The sequence below is a fragment of the Calypte anna genome, chromosome 18, assembly GCF_003957555.1.
Source record: "Calypte anna isolate BGI_N300 chromosome 18, bCalAnn1_v1.p, whole genome shotgun sequence".
In the NCBI taxonomy this organism is placed as follows: domain Eukaryota; kingdom Metazoa; phylum Chordata; class Aves; order Apodiformes; family Trochilidae; genus Calypte; species Calypte anna.
The window spans coordinates 3,770,291-3,795,332 of NC_044263.1; the positions used below are offsets into that span (position 1 = coordinate 3,770,291).

Genomic DNA, 25,042 nt, shown 5'->3' on the forward strand with positions numbered 1-25,042 from the left:
CGCAGTACACAGTTATTTTATTGAAATATGTGAAAAGGCCAGCAATGGAAAAATAGGTTTGTCATGAGGAATTAATATTTGATTTATCTGGTCATTAAAAAAGCTGTGTTTATAGGTAATTCTAGCCAGTTACAGAATGCACTGTGATCCATGCAACTAATATTCTACAGTAGAATAGGCACTGTGTACTATTTTAGTTTTATCTTATACACAGCTTTCAACAGGTATGACTGACAGATGTGAGAAATTAAACAGCAACACTTCTGGAATTATAAACATTTATAATATACAAATTTGCTCATGATTCATAAGGGTTATAAAACACAATATATTGGAAAATGAAAAATTACACACAGCATATGAACTTGATCTGGCAGTTTAAGTTTATATTTTTCCTTCTGAAAGAAGGAAATATCAGATTGCCAAATATGTCACTGATCATGTAACATACAAAATCATAGGCCAGGACTGCAACAGTGACTTTTTCTTGAAGTACAGAGTTAGTGGGGAAATTTGTTCATCAGTTAAAAAGAATAGATAAGAATGAAAATCACAAATTCTGCCTGGCATAGCTTGTAGTCCAAAAAGACAAAGTCACTCCAGATGAATGTGAAATAAATAAGCAATCCTTGAGGAAGTATGATCCTTGAGTTGAACCTACTCTACTTAAATGAATTTAAGCTATACACTAGTATGTCACCATGGTGAAATATCTAAGAACAGTATTTTGGACAGCTTTTTGGGAAGCCATGTCTTACTGCTTTCATATATACAGGTTATTTACAAGAAATTCCCTTTTGGCCTCACAACTTAAGCCATTTTAGCTGGCTGTTAAGATGCAATATTTTCACGCATTATGCAATACTGTAGTTAGAGCTATAATTTAAAATAATCTTATGCATGAATTACAAATATTAATAAAGTAACTCTGCATATATAAATATTTCTAGCAGAATTTAAAGCATTCAGAATGTACATAAAAGTTTTTGTTTTTTTTTTTAATTTGGTAGGGCCAGATGTGCTTCTTCTCAGATCATCGTTGCTTTAATAATGCTCTGTACATAGCAAACCCCAAAACTGCAAAGATAGTAGCACCAAAACTTGCTCGAAGCCAAAACTTAGAGCTCTTGAGGTCCGCTTGTGTCACATGCCTAGAATTTAACACACACATAAAACCAGGTTAATTCCATGACAGGAACATCAGACAACTTGTGCTAAACTACTCTGCTTTTGGAAATTCATCACTACACTTGTCACAGGCGAGCAGTTTGCAATTCAGCCTTAGGAGTACTCATACAGTCATTTTACTTTTCTTAAAAGCTTAGGATTTGATCTGCAGCCCTGATGACATTAGTAGATCTCACTGAAGTCAGAGCTCACACAGCTGAAGAGAAATGCAGGAGCAGATCATTAGTCATGGATGTGCAGAGGGCAGTGTGTCGTCTTTGAGAGTACCAGCAAGCATTGAAAAAAGGAAAACAAAAATAGCTAGCAAATAATTAATAGCCCATAGTCAGAACAACTCTGTCCAGCAAAATCCTCTCGTTTGAAAATGTTGACTTTGCATATTTTCTGCTTGTCCATGAAAAACTCTCAATCCTGTTGAATACCTACTTGTACATCTCCCCCCCAAAAAAAGTTTACTGACAAGTAGCAATATTTTTCCAAAAGCTAGAATCAAAAGGACCATTTGTAAATCCCTTTCTTCCTTTCTTCCCAGTACAGTCACAAGAACAGCAATAGAAAGTCATCCAATACCAAGCTGAAAGCTAAGAGAAAGTGCTAGTGAAACAAGCAGTGACAATGGCATCAACAGAAAAAGACAAGATGCAATAACAGTATGAAGTGACTGTATGACATAAAAAGCCACATCTTGCATGACAGAAGAAACAGCCAATAACCCAACTCTCCCAAATACTGCAAGAAGTCTGTGAGCATGCTCAGTTAAACACAGCTTGCCATCCTTAAAAGTAGTCTCAAGTATGACAGCTTACCATAAAGCAGGAGCTACCAGTCAAAATAAGTTACCATAAATGCCATAATTTAAAGACCAAGAAGTTCCTAAACAGTAGTAAAGGGTTTGCTTGTTTGCTTGCTTTTGTTTAAGATATAACTTACAAAAGAACTTCACTAGCCTACATACTTTAGCATGTATTAAACATCACAAGTTTCTCAGAGAAAGCTGCAGGAGTATTAAGCACAAGGAGCATACAGAGATCATACACAGTGAACAAGAGAGTTCAAATAGTATGAACTGCAGAGCTGTGCCATACAAGCTGTTTAATAAAGCAGGAATTGGTACTTGCTATAAAAATACATAAAACCAGTTTAGGATATTCCTTAGAAGACATTTGCAGGAGGAATATAAGCCATATAATCAATGTATGTCATACCACATGCTGAAGAACAGGCTCCTAGGTGCACAAACAGTGAAACACAGCTGGTCTCTAAAAAATCCTAATCTTATTTAAGAATATCTTGCATTGTTATGGAACAGATCAAACTCAAGAAATCCTGCAAGCATTAGTTCTTCTACAGCTAGTTTTGACAAACTCTCTGCAAACTAGATGTCAAGTGGCTTGCTGAGGGGAAGAAAGGGAAAAGGCAATGGCAAGGTCACCTTAGTTTGGCTGTTGTTACCTGTCTTCAAGTAAACGTGGACCAAGAGATGACTCCATGAAGATGGAATCTTCTACAAAGTTGACGGCGTGCACCTGCTGCATAATACTGCTCTCCTCGTCTGCTAACAGCATGGCCCCCAACTCATCTAGGTAGGGTCTTAACCTTTTTACACACATGCACAGTTTGCAGTTCATAGCATGGCTCAGAAACAACAAGTGTCTCAAATATGCTCAAATGACAAAGCATAGAATTTATAATTTTAGCCACCTGGTCCCTGATCCTTGCACAGCTGTTAAAAACTTAGTGCTTAGGGAAAACCAGAAATAAAACAGAGCTTTTACTTTTGATTAGCTAAGTAAAAAAATATGATTTTATGCAGCTAAATGCCATTGCTTCAAGAACATAGAGAATGGCTTAATCCCTTGAATCTGTTCCCACTTCCAAACCCTCAACTTTGATGCACCAAAAGGATACTGCAATACTCCTGCACCACCAGCTAAAGCACCTGTGCTAAGCACCCTGCAATGACTCCCAACACATCAGCCCTAAAACTGACAAAATCTCATCACTGTTAATACATCAAGGCTGTATTTTATCACTGCTACTAGGAGCTTTAGTATTTAGAGTTTGGTGTTTTAAAGTAGAATACTATAAAACACTTCAGATCTCTATGTTATAAACCTCGGTGTATATAAAATAAATCACATGCATGTAACACTGTTTTAAAAGACTATGTGACAAACTCTGTTGAGAGAATATTCATATAACAAACAACTCAGGTTTAATTTGATTAATTCAAAGCCCAGCTATTTGTATAATCTTAAAGAAGTACCTTTAAAACTGCAAATCACTATTTGAAGTGCAAATGACTGCTTTTGCATTGCCTCATGAAGTACTCTCTCTCACACTTAAGATTTTCTGATTCCTATCTATAGTTTGCCTTGACTTTTCACATGTCTGTATTTAATGGGATGCAAAAAACTTGCAACTTGAGCATGCTTCAGCCTTTTAATAACAATTAATATGTTCTCAGTCATTATTAAATCCTCTTTTCATGTCTAAAGAGAAAGTAAATTCACTCTGATCCCTTTTCTAAGGCTAACAGTAACTAACTCATTTAAATGAGGAACTAAATCAAGGCAGGGTTTGGCCTTATAAGCTCAAGGAAACCTACTGACTGCAGTAAGAAGCAATGAGGGCTCTCTGAACATCAGCTCAAAAAATGCAAAGTTCAAGAATACTGAACTGGAATTCTATGGATGGCTAATTGCTTTAGACCTTTAAAAAAACCCAAAAAACACCTATTTTTCTTCCTTGAATGCTCCTTACATCAGAAATTTCATTTTTGTAACTTTGATACCTAGTTTTTTTTTTAAAGGAGAAAAAAAATTGTCTGAAATAATAAAAAGGCACCAACATTTGCTTCCAAGCACAGGTCCTTTGACATGAAAGTGTCTATAATACAGAAAAACTTTTCTCCATACATATAGAAAAAAATCTACCTCTTTAAATAAATAATGTTCAAATTTAATTTCAGTGTGTTTGTGTTTAGGAAACTCATTTTTACCAGTGGTAGAAATTATTACTGCCTTGTAAGACAAAATAACTCTGAATAAGAGAAAATATTCTCTCCGAGGGTTAAATTTATATATGGGTGTGCACATATATACACTCAGGGTAACAGTTATGACTCCATAAATGAAGCTGTATTTGAAACTGTTACTTATTACTAGTAACAATTAGCTTTGAAACTTCCCAAAAAGGTTGGTGTTTGAATTTAATCATAAAATTAGTTCCAAACATACAAGCAAGTCTGGGATTTATGCCTTTGGCATAAAATTCAGATTTTAATACAAGTTTTGGGAAAAAATGAGAGATTTTTACTCAACCTACCCATAATAGTGAGTCAAACTACCTGTAACTTATTCAATAAGATCTCTGAGATCTTTACTGTCTTCTTTCTTTCAAGAGGCTTTAACAACTCACAAGAAGCTTGCAACATGCACTAAGAGGTTAACTGAGCATGCCTGTCGTGTCTACATGCAGAAAACTCCTGAGTTATGGGCCAATATTGACACTTTTCCCCCTGTAGAGGAATCCTAGGTCTGGGAAGGTTTAACCTTAACTACAGAAGGTCAAGAACATTCCTGTATTAGCTACAAAAGCATTTTAAAAGCACAGTGGTGAGGCCAACAACCTGGTCACACAGCAAAATTATAAGCAAGTTAATGCAGCCAGCAAGAAGCAGCAGCCTGCTCTGACAGACAATAAAATATAAGTTCTAACAATAAAATACAAGCAAGTGAATTCCCAAAACATCATGTAACATGCACAAGCCACTGCAGCTTCCCTTCAGGCACATATTTTCCTAGGATGCAAACCAACTCCAGCCGTTAGGATTTTCCCTCATGCTTTAGTAATCTAAAATGTGAAAAGCTCCAAGTGCATCTTACTATCTACAAAGCCCAAGAAGAATGTAAAATGGCAATTCAATATATTCTACTTAGAAAGAAATGAGGGGACACAGCTTTGCAAACTTCTCAGTATGGGGAATTATGCAGTTCCAAGAAGGAAGTAAATAGGTAAGTAAAATATTATACATTCCTGACATGGGAGGACAAAAAAAGGGATAGATTTCTGCTATTAAATAGCAATACCATATAGTGTTGAAAATTAATCTGCCTCCTTTGCACACAGTGAAAAATAAATCCTGAGTTATACTCTTAAAACTTTCTTATTACAGAGCACTGAAACTGGTGGCTTAACTTTAATTTCACAGAGGGAAGTTTTTCATAGAAAAAAAATCTTGAAAATAATTCCTGAAACAATCATGTTTTATATGCAAGTAGAACTTCATTCTATTCTACAGTATTTAACAGCTCTAGAAAACATGCTCCCTCACCTAACACAATTACCATGCATTAGAATTTTGAAATTAACTTTGCTGACAGAAAAATGCCACTAGTGTATGAGCAAAAGGCAACAAGTGAATGATTTAAAACCAGAAAAACACTTAGAAGTATGCTCTAGAGTTTAAAAAAAGTCAAAAATCCAAGCTCATCATTAAAGAAATGGACAGAATGACATAAGCAGAAGCCTTGTTTTTAAAAAAAGGTAAAACAATGTAGCAAAAAGAGATTAAGTGCCAGCCAGACAAATACAAATGAACACCTAAAGAACAAATTAAAAAACACAAAAATACCACAAGATAGTAACCAGCCTCATACATGCATATATAGTGCTTTGAATGCAGAGCCTTCTTCCTCAAAGGACCAATCAAGTGTGATACTGGGTAGTTCAAACCAACAATCCTCTTCCTGCACAATAAACTTCTCCAAACTGAACTTTGATCTTTGTCCATAAAAGAGAAATTGAAGGTGGGCATGAACAGGTTTCCCAGCTGCACAGAGGCAATGTTCTTCCTCTAATTACTAAGGTGGGAATATTCCAATGTGGTATTATATTTTGCTTTGGGAGCAGTGTTGAAGCATTACTTAGCAACAAATGATAATAATACAGGAAGAATCCAATCTGAAAACTTTCAGTTTACCTACTTCCACTGTCTGAAGCTTCAGAACTGGATGGGATCAGGAGAAAAGGTATTCAAGAAACCTCTTGTACTCAGCAGTTACCTAATCTTTCCCCAACTACCTGACCTAATGGTATTTGTAAAGGCAAAATGAGAAAAGTTATAAAAACTAACATCAGAAAATCCTTCTTGATTCAACTGCTTTCTCTAATCTAAACATAAATCATTAAAAACAACACCAAAACAGCCAACATCTTTAAACAATAAACCATCTCTACCTTCCTACGTCTATAATTCCCTCCTGTCTACAGGATCCCCTCTCTACCAAATCTGCAGTTACACAGCAGTGTGTGCACTGAGTGGTGAATATCCTGCAGCAACGTGCAGGTGACACCTTCAAAGAGCAAACTGGGAAGAAAGCTGGTGAGACAAAGTGAATGTGCTGGAAACCTGCTGCAAACCTTGTAACTAACAGAATTACTACAGACAGATTTCAGCAAGTAGTATTTCCTCTCTGTAGGGTCAGTGGCAAAGTCTATGCTGAACTCTTCTTACCTTGATGTACAGACTTTTTAATGCAGTGGTAGATTCCCATGTTTATTCCACACTATCTAGTGACAAGGTGTGGAATAACAGCACCCCAAGGCTCATAGAAAGATTTCAGTAGCTCAAGCCCTTGACAATATTTCAAAGGAATGGAAAAAAAATCAGAAACAAACTCCACAGACTCATACAGGAGCTAACATAGCAGCCCATTCCCATTCAATAATAAAGAGATGGGGTTCTCTCCAGAAGTGACTGCTGAATTAATTTTTAGAGGGACAACACTTAAAAAGATTGCTACCTCAAGGGATTTCTGTCTACAGGATAACTGCTGCAGAATAGATGCAGGATGAACAGTCTCATTCACATTCAGTCTTTTCCTAAGCTAATGAGTTCTTCACCCTTCCCTGAACTCTCATTCTGTGGTGAACACTTTCATCTTGGATTACAGTGGTATTTAACAACGATGGCCACTGCTGTAGGTGAGCAGATCAGTAGGGATCCTCTGTGTGTGTAACTTGCATTTAAAGGAGTCAGCCACTCTGATTTGGAGCAGCTACATCTGAAAACAGTGAACTGTGGACCAGAAACGTGTCAGGATATGCCAGCCATGCCTTTCAAATAAACATGTTTATCATAGATGTCTCCAAGACTCAATTTATCACACAGGCCTCCAAGAAGGCTGTAAATTATGGAACCACTGCCCTACAAAATTGTTCGGTTTGAACTCCCATTTGCTGGAGTGAAATGACAAGTGTGGAGGTGTTAGTAAATCAGCTGAGTTAACATCTGCCTGCAATACACACAAGACAAGGTGCAGCACTGTTTTCAATGCTGAAAACAAGTTCTATCAACTATTTTTTCCAAAGTATCTGCAAATGTTTAAACATTTACCAGTTCTTACATGTTAAACTCAGTTCAGAGAGGAATTGGATGTTAAAAGCTCTAGATTTTTTAACACAAAATACCCATTCTTTGTGTAAATCAAGCATAACACACACACATAAAGAAATTCTGTGAATTCCCAAATATTAAACCAGCAGTTACAAACATGTAATATGTTATACAATGCTGCTGTAAGTCAAGCTGTGCCTTTATGAAAGTATTTGTGTAGCTGATACTGGAGAGAGGTACTACCTCTAATCTACACTAAACAATCCTTTAATATCTCAAGTGAGACATATTACACTTATTTATAGACACTGAAAGTCCATTACTAGTTCCCTAAAAAGCACAGCCTAGTTCCTTCACAGTTTTGCAATCACTAAGTGCCTGAAATCAACTACCAGACTGGTAATGATTCAAAGAAATCACTGGACTAAGCTCAAAAGACCAAAAGCACCTTCAAGTTAAACAAAGTCTGACAATTCCACAACAATTATTCAATTATCTGCCTGTTTCAGTGGATATGGCATGAGACATCTGCAGTATATAAGGTTACCGATTGCTTTTTCAAAAAACCTTTATTTTAAAAGCACACCTGGTACCTAGTAAATAAAGTTAAGGACCTGTTAAGAACTGCAGTGAAGAGTTTGTTCTTTACAGATTGCAGCAAGTCTGAGTTGAGGAAGTTCTGACAGATGCAAAATGTACACCTGTTGCAGGCGCACATACAGCGTAACCGGGCATGGCTGCGAAAACACACAGAAGGACAGGAGTTGAAATCTTGCTCATCAAATCAGGTGCACATTAGGACTGTGCCACAACCAAGAGAGATTCAGGAATAAAAGGTACATTTGAATGAGTAAGGAGAGGAGAAAAAAAATATACTGGGGAAGCAAGGGTACAACTACAGCTGTGCAGAATTGTAAGGTTCGATGTTCTACATCTTGGACGTTTTGGCGTCACCACCATCCACAGTTCTTGGCAGTAAAGCACAAACACATGATAATGTTTGTTGAATTTATTTAAGTTTGTAAGGAAAGCCTCTAAAGGCTTCTGAGGATGTCTGCACAGCAATAGATAACACCCCTTTTTCAAAGGAAAGTAAGCCACTTTTTCTACCACTTTGAATGCACACTGTACAAAGTGACAGTCACCTCTACTTTTCCCACCCTAACAAACAGACATGCTTGAAAACTAAGGGAGAAGCAGGAATATTGATATGACAAGACATTTGGTCAGTGCTACACTTTAGTGGTTTCTCAGTATTTCAGTGCTACAAAATAAATACAAGAGAACAGAAACAAAAGCTTTACAAATCTAATGCAATAAATTCAATTTCAAGTATTTTTTTTAAAACCTCTTATTTTGGGTGAAAGTGACATTAGTTGTATTCAATTTAAAGCAAATGTCAGCTGTCATACTAGACTCCATCTGCTGTAATACTTATGTAGTTCATCACCATATTAAAAGCTCCACCCACCAAAAAAGAAATGCAAAGTGAGCTTAGCAACAGTGAGAGGTGCAGTGAAGAAGAATGTGAGCTTAAGTATCTTCTATCCGAAGACCAAAAGGTGTTTATACAGAAATTCTATTTTTTAACAAAAGTAATATCTAGTAGATTAATTAAAAATAAGAATAAACACCCTGAAAATTAAAAAACTTCAAGAAGTGCATTGGGGGAACTCTTGTTCACTAAGGAGTGAACTTGTAATCAACAATCAAGTTGGCCTTATAACAAAGATTACAGTACAACTTTTACTCATAAGTATCTCAAAAATACCAAGATGTGAATCCTGACATGCTGTTATGCATCCACAATAAGGACAGAACAGAACCCTCAACATTCACTGGCATTTGTAACACGAGCTGGATGAAGGAGTGCATTCTTTTGAAAATACCTCAGGAACAATAGTTGGCACTCACATTTTAGACCAACTCAGTAATTTGAAATAAACTGAAGATTCTACTCAAGTCACTTGGGTCTCTCTGTTGCTTAATCTCAGGGAGGCAGTTCCATCCTTGTGGCTAACAATGACATGCAGTGGTACTGAGCATGAACCATGCAATATGGAAGATACAACAGTTCAGGTACTTACGGATACATTGCCATGGTTGTCAGTTTTACAAAGATATCCTTACTCGGCACATCAACAGTATTACAAGTAAAGGCTTGAGGTGGAGGCATTTTGTGTTTTTTGCAGAATTCAGCAGGAGAAATACTATATTCCTGTCTAACTTCATGCAAGTCGGACTTTGCAGCTACCACTAAGCATGGTATTCTGCTATCCATGAAGTGCTGCTGCAAATTTCATGGAAAAAAAAAAAGAAAAGTCAAAGAAAACATATGATACATTCAACCTGGGACAGCCTGAGCTGAACTGATTGCTGCAGCATTAAGCAAAATATTTTATATGGACAAGTAGACTTTAGCTCTGTATGAATAACAAAACCTCATTATTCATGCATCAGTCATATATAAACAGCACCCATAAATAAAAGTATTTTCACTAGAAGCTGTGTACAGGACCAGTAACTGAATATTTTGTCAGTGAAAAAAGATACATAAATCAAAAGGTTTGTATATATATACTGTACAAACCTTAAAAATCCTGGCACAGTGCTCAAAGGACTTAGGGTTACTGACATCATACACCAGGCATACAGCATCACATATGGTCTCAGCATCTGTTAAAAAGTCAGAGTCACTGACATCATGTAGCTAGAAAAAAAGAAGAGGGAGAAAAGCTTTGTCACTTCAGTTAAAGGGACTTTATAACTCTTTTTCACATAATTTTTCTGTCTCATTTTTATGTATCCTTAGAACTAATGGACTGACTGTAGGTAGAATTAATGAAAAAGGAAGAGTAGGAATTTACCATACAGCAAACATATGTGAGCTGTTAACATTACATCTGCAAGCAATTACAACCTCATCAGAAAAAGTTACATTTATTTCTATTACAAAGTCAAGACTCCCATAGAAACTGGCACTCATCCTACAGGAGAAAACCACAGTGCTGAGGACTAGAGCTTGGAAAGCCAAGAAAGGTACCATATTAGTGTAAAAGAAAAGTACAGTGGTGTAAGTTTTAAAGGAAGTATTTCACCCACTGAATATTAACTTTAGCCATCTTAATCACTACAAGACACTCTTCTTTACTGAATTAAGATTGCTTGTTGATAATTTATGTTAATCTGATGGCCTGCAGCATAAACATAAAGGACTAAGTTCTGTACAATTAGGTAAAGGTTTCAAAAACAAGAGGTCCTGAAGAGGTTCAGTTTAAAGTATCAGCAACGTAAAATCAGAGGGGTTTTGCACTGGAAAAGAAGGATTCTCTTTATAAAGAAGAACATTAAACAGAAATTTGAAGAAGGCCCTGAATACTTCACTGAATTTTAGGATTAACCAGTTATATGCAAACAATAATGAGAATAATGAGGCAACCTTACCAGCAAGTATTTTTCCTGTCCATATACATAGACTGTATTGATGGCATAATAAGATTTGTGCTCTGCACGTATTTGCCTCTGTCTCTGAAAAGGCAGAATTTCACATTAGACCACAGCAACTCTCCCCATTAAGTTAGATTTGAAGAGCTGTTTTACTTCCATAATTAACGCATAAAAATTGCAGCAATCTGTGGTTTATTTTGCAAATAAATGCATAGGCATAATCCATGATGTACAAGTAATAACTGTGTGAGATATATATATATATCCCCATATAGTCTATTTGTAAAAAAATCCAACAAAACCACTCTCCCAATAATTATGTATTTCCTCAGAGAACTCCCCAAACTCAGTAATAATCAGTAAAGCTCTAATCTTAACTCAAAAGCATATCCAGGTGAATATAAACAAAAAGCTTCTCACCATTAGATTTCTTCCAAGAAGAGCCTGAAGGACTCCACCTTTCCCACAGCCCTTCATTCCAACAACGTTACATCGGAAAACATTTCTCTGAGTCTGTTTTTTCTGGAGATCTATCTTTTTATCTCTTGTTACTTTGGAAAAACAAACAAACAAACAACAAACCACAAATATTTTCCACAAGATTTTTAATGCATGTATGTATATGAAAACATGAAATAATTGTCCACTTCCATGAAAATGCACAAAATACAATGAAAAATGTTAATTCAAAGATTTGACTTGAGAAGAAAGTAAAAAAGAATATAAAATATAAAAGACCATTTGTTTAAAACCTTACTCCTGAGCAGATGTCTAAATTTAAATTCCCAAGTTGTACCAATTTGTTGTGGTTTTTATTACCTGTAATTGCTGATGCTTGAGATTCTTGCTCTGCAATTATTGAGTAGCCTAAATAACCCAGGTACTCCAGGCAACGCTGCACATCCAGGTATGTGGTTAGTCTGGCAGAGGGGACAAAAAGAACTTTCTGATCTTTTAGAATCTGTGGCATCAATTCTTTACAGTACTGAAACAATTTTTGCCTCTTATCTCCAGATTGACATAAGTATTCCTTGCACAACACAGTACTGAAGGACAAAAACTCTCTGAAGATAAATGGTGGCAACTTTACCAGTCTTAATAGACATCAAAACAGTATTTGCTGAGCCCTACTAACCTACACTATAATATTTTTTCCTCAGTTAATGTTTTCCTTATTTTCTCTAATTTCAGTAAGAGACATTATTATTGTCTCTAATTGTTATTATTACCTCTTATAATAATTATCTCTTATATTATATTGTTATTATTATCTCTAATTTCATCGGACATTATTATTCATGCCATCTATAAAGAGTACAACAGAAATAAATAGAAGCAATAGAAATAAATAGAAAAAACAGAAATAAATCAAAAAGTTTCAGGGAAATTTCCACATTTGGAAGAGACACTTCTACACTTCTTCTACACTTCTACACTTGGCTGCACTAAAGGGCAGCCAAACCCTTAACAAGTTTTAACAACTGTCTGGAGTAGGCCACTAGATGGCTACATTCTTAAGAAGCATCCAGGAAAGCCCGATCATACCAACAGTTCTGAGCTACTAAAATGTAATGTATCAAACTTACGTCCACTGAGAGAGAAACCCTTGGTATGTAATCCACCCCCTTTCATTTGTACAAACAGTGTTGTTAACATCTGGTCCCCATGGCATGTAAGGGAAGACTTTGAATAAATCTTTCAATTCATCAGGAGATAAAGCACAATCTCTATCCTAAAGAAAAAGAGATGGTATCAGAAATAAGTCACTTAATTCATGTCTATTCTAAACAGGTCTTTTCTTACTGTCCACTTGCAAGATTCTAGAAACCACCTCTAAGAAACTGAGCTGCTTTCTTTTTTCTCGTTCTCCTCTTCTTGTTTTTAAACAAGACTACACATATGAGCTTCTTAAAAAGATCTGGCAGTACAGCTAACTGCCAGCTCTCCTTGTAGACAGCAATGTAAACAGCAGGCTAGTTTTGACTCTATAGCTTAAGCCAGAAACAGTTTCTCAATGAAATGACATAATGATAAGAACACACTTTTTCCAAGCAAAACTGTTGGCAAACTAAAGCTCATAAGTATAAGGAAACACATAACAATCAAATTAAAAGCTTACCAAGTCATGTTTATCAAAAATACTTTGAAGAAACAAGTATGCATGATGATTTAATTCTGTTGTGCAGTCTGCAGGAATTCTTAGCCTGTGATTGGAAACAAAAACAATTACAAAAAGTGTTAAGAGTGTTTATGAAGTATACAATACTGAAAATCAAAATGCAGGCTTTCTGAATTGCAACATTTGGTATTTGATGCTTGCATGTTGCTTTCATACTTTAAAGAGATCAAAGCACATGCTTTTTATTGGGAACTCTAAAACTCAGAATGTCTTTATCTTACATGATATACAGAGATACAGTAATCAGGTTTTTGTTGGGTTTAGATTTTCTGGGTTTTGTGTTTTGTTTGCTGGGGCTTTTTTGAACAGAAAATTATGTAGTTACATTTTCTAAAAGAAGCAGCAGAGTTGCAAAATTCTTAACTTTTTCATTTGAGGATTTCCAAAGGATTGAAGTGCTATGAAAATACTGACAAGCCTCTTCTAATTTGTTGCCACACTGAATATGCAACTGCTCAGATTTACATTCCATATTTGTACTCAGAGTTTCTTTTGCCATTTCTCTTATCCAGAGAGACAGCAGTACATGATTTGGCACAAGCAACAGGAGTTTCTCCTTTGTAATTTTCAGTCACCTGAAGAATTTGTCTGGTAGGTCATAAAGTCAGGGAGATACTTGATGTAGCACTGTGTTAAATAAACACACTACAATAACCCCTTCCTCCTGCCAAAACAGGAGGTAGTATAAAATAAATGCATGTAAGCTGAAGAAATATAGAGTAAGTGATACATACGGAGGAAACAAGTACTCTGGTGTAAGCTCTAAGTCATCATCATATCCAAAGCGACGCAGAACTGTCCAGGTTGTTTCATGTCTTCCTCGTTGAATGAAAAGTGTGTGTAGAAAAAGAAAACCTAAAAATCAAACAATGAAATCTCAAGGCCCTGAAGTGCTTTATCTGCTAACAAGTATATTTAATAGAATCAGTATCAGACTGAACACAAAAAAAGCTTGGGATGCATTAAGATTTTAAACCTCTTAGGTGACATTACAGCATTATGTGCACAGACTGAAAGTTCAGAAATGATGTTATTTATAAGTGTCCTCCAAGGACACTATTTCCTTAGAACAGCCCACTTGGTTTTCTGTTGTTGCTTCTTTCAGTACAAATACATTAGAACTTAGCTGTGTGATAACAAAGATAATTTAAATTATCAAGAAGCCTGGAGAGCAGTCTCAGGGAAGTTTTTCTGTACCAGAATACCTTAGTAGGATTTTTCTTACCACTTTCCAGGGCAAAATGAACACTGAGATATCACTGCTTAGTAAGGCTATGCCTTAAGATTCCCACTCTTTCCAATTCATCAGGAGCCCTACTACATGTGTAAGCTCCACAAGCAAAGCAGCTACGTTGATGCTCAGAGAGAACTGTTTTTTTCTTCTTTCACTTTTGCCATATGCTCCATAAAGTCTGTCCAACATAGCTGTTAAAATGCTGACAGGACACCACACCTTGTTGAGAAGTGTCACAGCCAGGAAGCCAAGAGACAAGACACAAATTTATTTAGCAGGCAATCTCTTTTGAATCACTATACTTATTTGGATTCCAAACTCTGTAACATGAAGAGATACCTTATTTTATTCAGCCCATTATTCCCTAGTTTTATACTCCTTTGATACTATACTGCCACTACATCCAGCTCCTGTAGTCTAAAAGAATCAAGGTAGAGATCATATTCCAACAGATGAGCCTTTTTATGTAAAATTATTATCAACTGTAAAAAGAAAGAACTTTTAAGCATCAAATAAGTCTTACCTTTTAATGTTAATCCATTATCTGCAACTCCATCACTTAGGTTTTTCCTGACTACATTCTTCACATCTTCCAAAGCTTGAGGTGCCAGTGGTGTATTAAAACAAATTCTCTAACAAAAACCAAGAACACATTAGGAGCACTGGCTACTAATGTCCTGTATGAAATGCAGCCTGAAATGTCCTCATAAATCAAGGACAAACCAATTTCTTATTGGAAACTGAAGTATACTGACTTCATTTTTTTGCATTTTTAAATACATGAACTGGGGCTTGAACATTTATATATATATATATATATATATATCTTTTATTGCTCTTGAATTAAAACTTGAACAATGGTTAGAAATAAAATTTAATTAACTTATGTTTCTACAGATCCACTCTTTTAGGCTGCACTTAAGACTGTTAGCATTAAGACCCAAGTCCCTTACAATTCACTTTACTACTCTTTCTGCAAAAATAATCAGGTGTTTCTCTAGAATTACGTAGTTTAACTATGAAGCATGGTGAAGAGATAAGCAAAAGACTTACCTGAAAGAAGTTGAGCTCTGCATCATTAAGAGTGCCATCATTATCCTGATCAGAAATTCTAAAAATGCGAGTAAGTGCTTTTATACAGGCAGGTTTCATCTGAGGAATGAAAGAAAGTTCAGAATCTTTCTAGGCTTGAATATAAAACCTTTACATTAAATGACATCAGGCAGCTCAATCACACTAGAACAAACACATTCATATCCACAAAAATAAAGAGGAAACAAATCCTGATCTAGAAAACTTACATCCAAAAAACTCTAAAGTAATAATTCCATATTAAATATCTTTCTATCCAATTATACCTTTTTTTCTTCCCCCAAACCTCCTCATTTTTGGTGGGGGGAAAAAAAGGCCTTGGAATTGCAGTGCCTTGCAAATATACACAGCTCTAGAACTACAGTCAATTCTTTCTAAACAAGCACACTATCTCTATTCACCACTTCACCTACAGCTTCAGAAGGCTTCAGACATCAAATACTGAAAATCTTCACAGGGCTCACTCATCTACCAGGCAAAGCACTGATCATACAGACTATCTCTATGACAAAAGAATTGCTGGGATACCTTCCAAGTGAAGGAAAACTGACAGTAGTATTTCTCTCCCAACAACTACAGTGATGATGGACTCTTCTCTTCATAGAGGTCACACAGATTGCATAGAGATTGGTTTTGGAAAATCAAAAAGATTTCAGCACAACAATTTTATCACAATGTTACTAAGTCAAAAAGATGATTCTGATGGAAGAAATCAAAACAGGGTTATTCTCTGGTTCTCTGCTTAACAAAGTAGGTAAGACTGAAGAAACTGTAATATTGCCCAATACTACACAGGGATTATGTTTAGAGATTTCTTTTCCCTTTTGCCAAAGGTTCACAAGATGCTCAGGGAAGTTATTTCCTTTAAATAAGGTGAAGTCTGGGATATTTTCCTTGAAATAAATGGAGTTACTGTGAAATGTATACCAAAAAGAGAACGGAATTGAACACATGATTTTGTTCACATTGCATCTGGCTTAAAGCCATTACCAGAGCTTCTCACTTTACTTAGCAGTTCACATGGGCAACAAAAAAAACTGTCTTCATGGGTCTGAATGAAGAGGACAGACAGATCAGGTTTGTACAACACAAAACAGTCACCATGGGTCTGGAATATAATGCTTGATGTGTGGGGGCAGGGTAAGAAAAGCAAAATCCACTGAAAAGGAAAGAATAGGAAAATGATCAACTTCCCCCCCCATATTTAATTAGTTCTTAGAATCTACGTACAAATACCTCTTTCTCCTCTGGGCAATAAAGAGGACCTGTAGGATGTAGAACAGCTTTCTGTGCATAATAAAATAGCTCAGATATATTCTTCAAGTTTTTGGCTGAACACTGAAAGAGAAATCCTTACATCGATTAGCTAGTTTGTGATTTCTTCTGAAATTTAAGCAAGCAACAAACTTTTTTAGATCTAGCGCCCTCTTGTGGGTACGGTGTGCGGGAAAAAAGACGACAGCCCCTGCACCGGCTCGGTAATTAGTGAAGGAGAGTTCACTACAATTTGCCGTCACACTAAGAACAGAGAAACCAAAAGGTTGGAACTACTTAGGGGGGGGAAAAAAAAAAAAAAAAAAAGTAACGACAGCAGCATATCCACAATTATTAATTCGATTTTTCTGCAGACATCTTTCTGGTTTAATATTCAATTTAAAACACTTGCTAAAGGCAAGAATGTGACTTGAAGTATTAGAGGAATCTGACAACTTTTTATTGTATTGTAATCATATAAGCTGACCATGTTAGTGACTTACAGTTAAATGTTTTATTTTGAAAAAAACAAAAATCCACCCCCACCTCTCCTATTAATTAATAAAACCTACTCAATTAATTCTAGTTAATTTTCTACTAAAAATCTGCCCAAAATGCAAGGCAAGAATATATTCTTCGTTATTCATACTGACTTCAGCAAGTCTTGCATACCTCTACACATGTTTCTATCTCTGTATATTGATTCATAATGGGAAGGATAGTTTCCATACTGCTGTAGTCCACTAGATCAGACTTGTTTCCAACTAATATGAGAGGCAATCTGAAAACAAAACAAAAAAAGTTTAGGAGCTTTAAAGATAAGGGGGTAAAAAGGTTGATGTTAATTCAGCATTCTACCTCCCACCAGAAACCACTGTAGTATTTTTTTGATGCAATGAAATATCACTGGCAGGCAACAGGCAAAACTAAATGACAGCAGTTTTAAATGTACTTCTTGTACATTTATGTACATTTTCTTATACATTTATTACTTGTTGAATGACAGAAATGTACTTCTTGTTGATACTACAAAACCCACACAGTTAAAGAGAAAAGTAACTAATCATAGTATACAGAACCAGCATCAACAGAAAAGCTGTGCAGACCAAACTAGTTATACCATAACAAATATAAACACACCTGGGAAAAGGTGCCCATGAAACTGAAAACAAATAGCATCGCTGGCATATGTAACAGACCTACATACTTTAAATCTCTTGTTGCTTGGACTTCTTATATAAACTTTATGCTTAGAATTTGATTTTCTTAAATAATTAACATCCTCAACACCCATCGATGTGCAGCCTAATTCACACTTCTCATCTTTACTTATGCACCTGCTATCTTTGTCTGTCCTTTCATTGATGAGAGGAATCCATCGACTTGTAACCTAAAGTGGGATTAAAAATAAAACGTGAAGGATAGGAAAATTTAATATATCTGAATTGTGCACAAGTTTAACTACAACTACCATGGCTTCTTTCCCAGGAAGGCACATACCTAGCCACTAACAAATAAAAACTAGAGCTGATTTATCAGCAACTTTCTCAGACTTTGAAATGACTCAGAAGTAGTAACACATCTGTACATTCTCTGAACAACCTGAGCTCAAACACTGTCTTACACATTTTAAATAAACAGAGTTTTCAGCTGAACTGCCAACAATCCACAACAGAAATAAAGATGTGTTAACATACCTTATCAATAGAATTCTTGTTGTTAACAGCATATACTATACAAATCACATTTGCCTGAGATGAAAAGAAAGGAAAGGCATGGAATTACACTGTTTAGTCTCTAAAGCAACAGAGACAATCAAGAAACACGTAACACAAAATCAGGAATGGTTCCACCACTACTAAAAACCTGTGCCTTGTTTAAGCTTTTTGCAGTCTGAAGGACAGTTTAAGCCAAGTATCTGATATGTTGAGAAGTGCCAAAAAACCTGTCTCACAGTGTCAAAAATCACAGCTTATGCCTGCAGAAACACATGCTGCCAACAATCTAAACTGAAAAATTGTAATGTGCGGCCTCAAGTACCAAACTAAATGCCAGAAATGGAACACATCATCATGACAGACCTTGCATAAAATATGCAAAGGTGCTGAAAATAAGAAATAGAAGAAATTATAATCTGTAATGCAACAGTACCACATGGCAGAAAGAAGCTAAATGGATCTTTCCAGGGTAGCATTATTTCTTTACAGAAACTGTCAATCCTTGAACCTTGTAATTAGCAGATTTGGATTCTGTCCTTTCACTTGGAAGGACAAAACTTAAGATCTATTCACCAACACAGTGGCAGTACCTACTTTTCATAGATAAAGGGAGGTTTACTATAGCACAAGAGAAAAAAAAGAAAAACAAACACCACAAAACCCAAAAGCCAAACAAAAAGCCAAGCAAAAAAAAAGCAAGAAAGGCTTTCTGCTAATTAAACTGGAGCCCATCTGACACACTGAACTTTAAAGGGCAAGATTTCTCCAAACAAGAAACTATTTCCTAGTAAACATTAAAATACACTTACCTGTGATATTTCATGGTAAAGCTGCTCATCACTTTGCTCTGCTTCTGCATTCAACAGAACAAGCCATTCATTAATACTAAGTATTTTTGCAAGCAAAGCTGAAAACTTAAGAACCTGAACCAGAGTTCTTCACAATAAAAATAAAGACAGCCTTGTGAAAGCTCCTTATTTACACAATTTTAATAAGATGCACTAAAGAGTGCTTCTGCTGTAACAATAATGAAATTGATCAATTAATTCACAAGACAGAAGCAATCCACTGCACACACGTTTTTTAGCAGCTATTTGAAAGAGGAATAATTATGTCTGTGGAGAGGTTGTCTGGAATGAGTCATGGTTTGCATCCCCCTCAATTTTTCTAGCTATGCAACAGCTGCCTATATTTATGACAGCACAGAAACCTTGATACAGAGCCTGCTTATCTATTCAGTAAGGTCAAGGAGATTAGAGTGTATCAAAAAAGAAAAACACAAAATATGAAACTAACACATAAGGATAAGGTAACCAAACTTAGAAATCTGGAAAGATGCAGAACACAAGGTATGTCAAGTCTTCTGCATCTTAATCACTGGAAGAAAGAAAAAGTTTTGAATCCCACTGCCCACCTTTGAGCCTGTAAATATACCTGCTCACACTAATTTCACTGGAATATTGCTATGACTGTCTTTCACAGAGGTGTCCTCTGCAGTTAATGAGGTTTATCCATGAGTTTCCAGTTCAATTTAGTCTTTTCCTACCAGTATGACTGTTAAAGAGGCTACTGAGTTACAATTCCACACCAATAATATTGTGCAGCCCTTACCTGAGTAATCCACTATGTGGGTTGGCACTCTTTCAGGGGTGACATCAGCTGGAATGGTGATTTCTTCAGCTCGTGGTGGGACCTTGGGTTGTAAAGAAACAGCAAGAAAAAGCCTTTAAAGATAATCCAGAAAATCCAGATGGTCAAAAAGAGCTGTATACTGCAATAGATCAGACAATTTGTCAGCTTTAAATAAAACAACTTTGAAAAAATTCAAGAGTTTTTGCAGATTTTTTTGCAATGCACTGAAGGTCACTGCTACTTTCTGATCTTTAGTGGTCTACTTACTGTGTAAGGAAGTTCCTGTGTGCTTTACATGAAAGCAATGTTGCTAAGGAATTCACTGAATGCTTCTATAAAGTTAAAATCCACTATACCAAACCACCTATAAAGAACTATTTTAATGGTTAAAACTATAAACAAAACCCAAATTGCAATTTATTTAAACAAGTCATATAAAACTCTAAAATTTGGGGAGTGCTTATCAAATTGAACCAGCTTCAAAAGGGCTACACATTCTTGTAACAGGAGAGTAACTTCAGAGTTAGCATCCCATTATTGACAGATTAAATACTGTTTAATTTATGCTCAAACTTCTTAAATTTTTGCACAAATAATCTCAGAAAATCCTGCAAAGCAAAACATGATATTAATAAAAATTAGTGCTGGACATTTTTCCAAAGAACACTAATCCATATTCAGGAAGAATCAACTTAAACCTAATTTTAATGAAAACTTCCTGCACAGCCATTTATTTCCTTTTATACTACTGACACGATACTTTTGCCTTTTTTTAATAGAAAAAAGGAAAAGAAAAGCCAATCACTGGCTCTTTGTAAAGCTTCAGGCTCTACTTACATCTTTATCAGGATATACTGATAATACTCACTGTATTAAAAACTACTTCAAAGCCTGTAATGTTTGTTACAAACAGCCCAGATCTGCACCACTGACCTGCAGGAACTGTACCTGTCTATTTCAGCAGTTCATATAGAATGCAAAACTTTTTTCAAGTTATTTCTGCAACTGCAGAGAGATTTTGTGTTACATATAAACAATGTTTTTTCTCTCAAAATTAATTTAGAGAAATGAATACAAGAAGTGAATAGAGGCCTAAATCATTAAATACATCAACAAACTCCCTGCCAAAGGAATGGGTGTCTGAGCAATTTAAGAACAAACCAGAGCTCACTTCCACCTCTGAGGTTAGGAACTAAATTCAAGTATGTTAACAATCCAAACCTGACTGATGAACTGTGGTAACCAACCAATTTGCATTCAACACAGCACAGTGTAGATTCAAAGAGCAGCACATGATGCCTATTTTAAGACTTGTGATCAGAAGAAATACACATTCATGTTTACATGCAAAAGGCTTAGCTATTTGTAATAGCTGCAGTTCTTTTTTCATGGTACAAAAAGAAATATGTGCTGCTTTTTTAAAAGAATAAAATGTAGAACTTCTACTCTGGAAGAAAGCAGGAAGAGGTTTTGGAATTCTTTTACTTCAAGAGTCAGGAAAACATACTTGAGAAACAGAAAGAAAGGCAATGTCTTGCTTAATTACAAAATAGGACTAAATCCTACAATGTGACTTTTCAATTCCTCATTCTGATTAATTTTTTAATCTATTTGCTCTTTAAATACAACACACAAAAAAAAGAGGGTCTTGCCTCTTTCAGCACCTTCCCATTTACAAGCCTCTAATGTTGAAATATGCTACTAGCTAAGACCAGTTTCAACTGCTTAAAAAACCCTAACGTTCCTCAGATATAAAAAAATTACTTTAGTTAACCACAGGAAAAACAAGAAAGGAACTTAGATAAAATCTAAATTCCTAATCTTCAATGTTGATACATTTAAACTAACCTGCATCATGCTTGCAGAAATCATCATTGCAGTTTAAGACTTTATTTCTGTTCCAAAGGGGAAACTTATGTTTAAGCAGAGTTTATTAACTTATTCTTACAAAAAATATACACCAGGATAGAAATAAAACATAGAAAACAAATGAGGATGCTCTACCTCTTCTGGAAATTCTTCACTGACAAGAGACATAATTAGTGAGGTCTTCCCAACTCTGGCTGCAAAAACATTAAAAACAGAGATTAAATGATTTGGGTTTGTTATACTCAGTAGTGGCATCTCATCTTATTATGGGAAGTATTTTAAAAACATTTTTCAGCTGAGCAAATCAAAGTCTTTTTCTCTGTTGTTTAAACATACTAAATACAGAATTTTTAAATCATAAAACCTTAGGTCCCATTTCATCCAGAAGAGAATCAAATCCTCCTCTGCCTTATAAATAAGAATTAGAAGGTTTTAAGCTAAATATAGAACACTTAAGCAAATAAGCAAACAGAAATTCAACCAAACCACCCAGCAACAAAACCATCAACCATTCTGAAGTTATTAGTTTTATTAACCATTATTATTATTATTAACTATTTCTATCCTCTCTGCTTCAGTATTCAATCAAATAAATAACTCAGTCTTCCTGCAAAGTTCAAACTTCTGCTATCATGGCTGGCTTGCTTGTTTTTGAGAATCTTTAATGTAACTAACTAAAATTAAGAGTTGGTAACTTTCCTTGTTAAAAACCTTCATCTATCAACTTCCTGTCCCTTTGAAAACCCTGGCAGACTATTACTGCTTTATTTGGTTTAGAGACATTTCTAAAAACCAAAATGCTCAGATGCAAATACTGTCTGGGACTGTGTATTTCTGACAGACTGCAATTCAAGCAAAAACCTATTTTTTCATTAATGTTATATGAAATATTATGGACTGGCAGTTGGTGAAGATGCTCAGGATTTATAACTTCTGATACACTTCCAAGTGTTCTAGAGTTACGTAGTATGAAAATCTATTTGTCCAAGTGTAGAGATTTGGTTTATTTTGATTGAATCCAGGTCAAGCATTTGCCTTTCCAATCCTGTTTATAATCTTAGAAATAACAGCCTAAACAGTATCAGCTGACTAGGTTGAAGAAAACAGCATAGCACTTTATAATTAATGTTTTTCCTCCTATGTAAGTCTTCCAGGTCATGCTGCATTTAAATAACATGCTGAACATATTCTGAAAATTATTGGCTATTAAAAACTGATGTTTGCACCCTGGATAGTAGTAATCAAACAGCCTTAAACCTCAAGTGTAGATCACTGGAGATGACAGAGGCTGTGTTTTAGAACACACTTACAACAAAAGGTCCTCACATGACTTTTCAGAGCCTGAACCTGACAGTCTGCTGTTACCAGCAGCACCTAACAAGTACTACACGGTCCAGACTAACTTGTGGTTTCAGACTAACAAAACACTTGTATACAAAACAATACCAGCAGTACAACTGACAAGCTTTACAGATTTGTCAAACAAATTTCTCCCTTCTGCTCATTACTACTGCAACAAAAATATATTAAAATGTTCACAGTCTCTGATGTGTGCCATGTACTGTATGTTGTCATATTTAAGAGCTCTGTCTCTGAAATTTTCAGTTGAATACATTCTGAGCCTAATAACCAGCTCAAAGCATCTGTTATGCCTCTACTGAAACCAATGCACAGAGCCAGTTCAGAACACACCACTGCTAAAGAAAGGTAAATTAGGGATATATTGTAAAGAGAAATACAACTATATATTCAAATGCACAAATACAATTCTAAATAAGTTGTGCCTTATAAAACTAGATAAACGTGAGCTTAAAGAGTTAATTTTCTGCATAGTACAATCTCCCTGAAGATTCCTCTCTAAAGAAGTCATAGAGGATTCTTCAAACAGTACAGACAGAGCCAACCTGGGCTATAAAATAACTGCATAAACAGCACTATAAATATGCATGTGGCATTAATCCCTCAGGAAACCTTTGTTAGTGGTACTACCTTTGTACTATAATTAGATAATTTTACTAATAACATTTGGTAATTATTCTGTATTCTTTTCCTGAACTTAAGCACACTCCACAAAAGGCACAGAACCTCTTTGCTGCTATTTCCACCAGTAAGAACTTGTGTCTGTGGAAGGCCAGACACTTATCTGGGTGCCTAAATGTGAAGTTAAGGACAGACCTTTAGGAACATATGAAAAAGCACAGACCCACTAACTCGGGCATGCATGGAAGTGCGTGCTGTTTATTCAAGGTCACACAATAAGTTCGGAGCAGAAACAGGGATCTGGATTCCCTGGCCCTATCCGAGACACAAGCCCACAACTGATAACTGCCTGGAACATTTGGCCAGACGTGTTTATGATTTCCAAATTCAGCAAATAAAGAAGATTTAAGTTCGCTTTCCACACACACTAAAAAAAAAAAAAAAAAAAAAAAAAAGAGTTTGAACAGTTTAACACAGGGCGAGGATTTCATCCTTGTGTCACCTCCAGGACACCCAAGAAGCACACCAACTCCGCTAACTCGCTGTCCGGAGAAGGGCAGCCAGGAGCTCCCGGCCCCGCGTCCTTCCCGCCGCTGCCACCCAGCGCGGAGCGGTCACGGAGCGCCCAGCCCCGACCTCTCCCGCCCGGGCAGGGCCGGGCTCCCCTGCTATTCCCTCCTGGGAGCCCTGGGCCGGGCTCACCGCCCCAGCATGGAGAAGCCCGGGCAGAGACGAGGGACCTCTCCTCAGAGCACCGGGGCGATCTGACAGCCGGCGGCATGGCGACAGCAGCGCTCCCTCAGCACAGCGGCCCCCGCCCTGCCCCACAGCCTCGGCCCCCGCCCTGCCCCGCGGGGCCGGCCCGACCCCTCCCGGCACTCACGTTCTCCCACCAGCAGGATCCTCACGTCCTTCTTCATGGCCCCGCTCCCTGCCCCCGGCCCGGGGCGCCTCACATCGGGCGGGGGTGGGGAGGGGGGGGAGGGGAGAAGCGGAGCCGCTGCGGCCTGGGACCCCCTCACGGAGCGGGGACGCTACGGCGCCTCGCG

At 36.5% G+C, this 25,042-nt stretch overlaps 1 protein-coding gene across 3 annotated transcripts; it reads right to left on the bottom strand.

Moving 5' to 3' along the window:
- Window positions 1-25,042, bottom strand: RHOT1 (ras homolog family member T1). 3 transcript variants are annotated; one of them, XM_030461764.1, is made up of 21 exons: window positions 24,877-25,042; window positions 22,149-22,207; window positions 20,124-20,205; window positions 19,322-19,365; window positions 18,492-18,545; window positions 18,132-18,184; window positions 17,467-17,575; window positions 16,777-16,878; window positions 15,502-15,600; window positions 14,972-15,080; window positions 13,949-14,069; window positions 13,155-13,239; window positions 12,622-12,767; window positions 11,855-11,955; window positions 11,456-11,586; window positions 11,033-11,116; window positions 10,179-10,298; window positions 9,676-9,878; window positions 8,203-8,325; window positions 2,641-2,784; window positions 1-1,151 (listed from the first exon to the last, which is right to left on the bottom strand). In XM_030461764.1, the coding sequence occupies exons 1-21, from the start codon at window positions 24,911-24,913 to the stop codon at window positions 1,034-1,036; spliced, it is 2,124 nt and encodes a 707-aa protein (XP_030317624.1). In that variant the 5' UTR covers window positions 24,914-25,042; the 3' UTR covers window positions 1-1,033. The 3 variants fall into 3 exon arrangements, with proteins under 3 accessions (XP_030317624.1, XP_030317626.1, XP_030317625.1); XM_030461765.1 differs by lacking the exon at window positions 2,641-2,784 and having other exon boundaries at window positions 990-1,151; window positions 24,877-25,017; XM_030461766.1 differs by lacking the exons at window positions 2,641-2,784; window positions 8,203-8,325.

What these genes read in the sequence shown, in the direction of transcription:
- RHOT1 (XM_030461764.1), bottom strand. Translation starts at nt 24,913, where the DNA reads ATGAAGAAGGACGTGAGGATCCTGCTGGTGGGAGAAC. An exon ending in ACAAGAATTCTATTGATAAG is followed by an intron (nt 18,185 to 18,491) that starts GTATGTTAACAC and finishes ATCCCACTTTAG; the next exon opens with GTTACAAGTCGATGGATTCC. An exon ending in AGATAGAAACATGTGTAGAG is followed by an intron (nt 16,879 to 17,466) that starts GTATGCAAGACT and finishes TTTCTCTTTCAG; the next exon opens with TGTTCAGCCAAAAACTTGAA.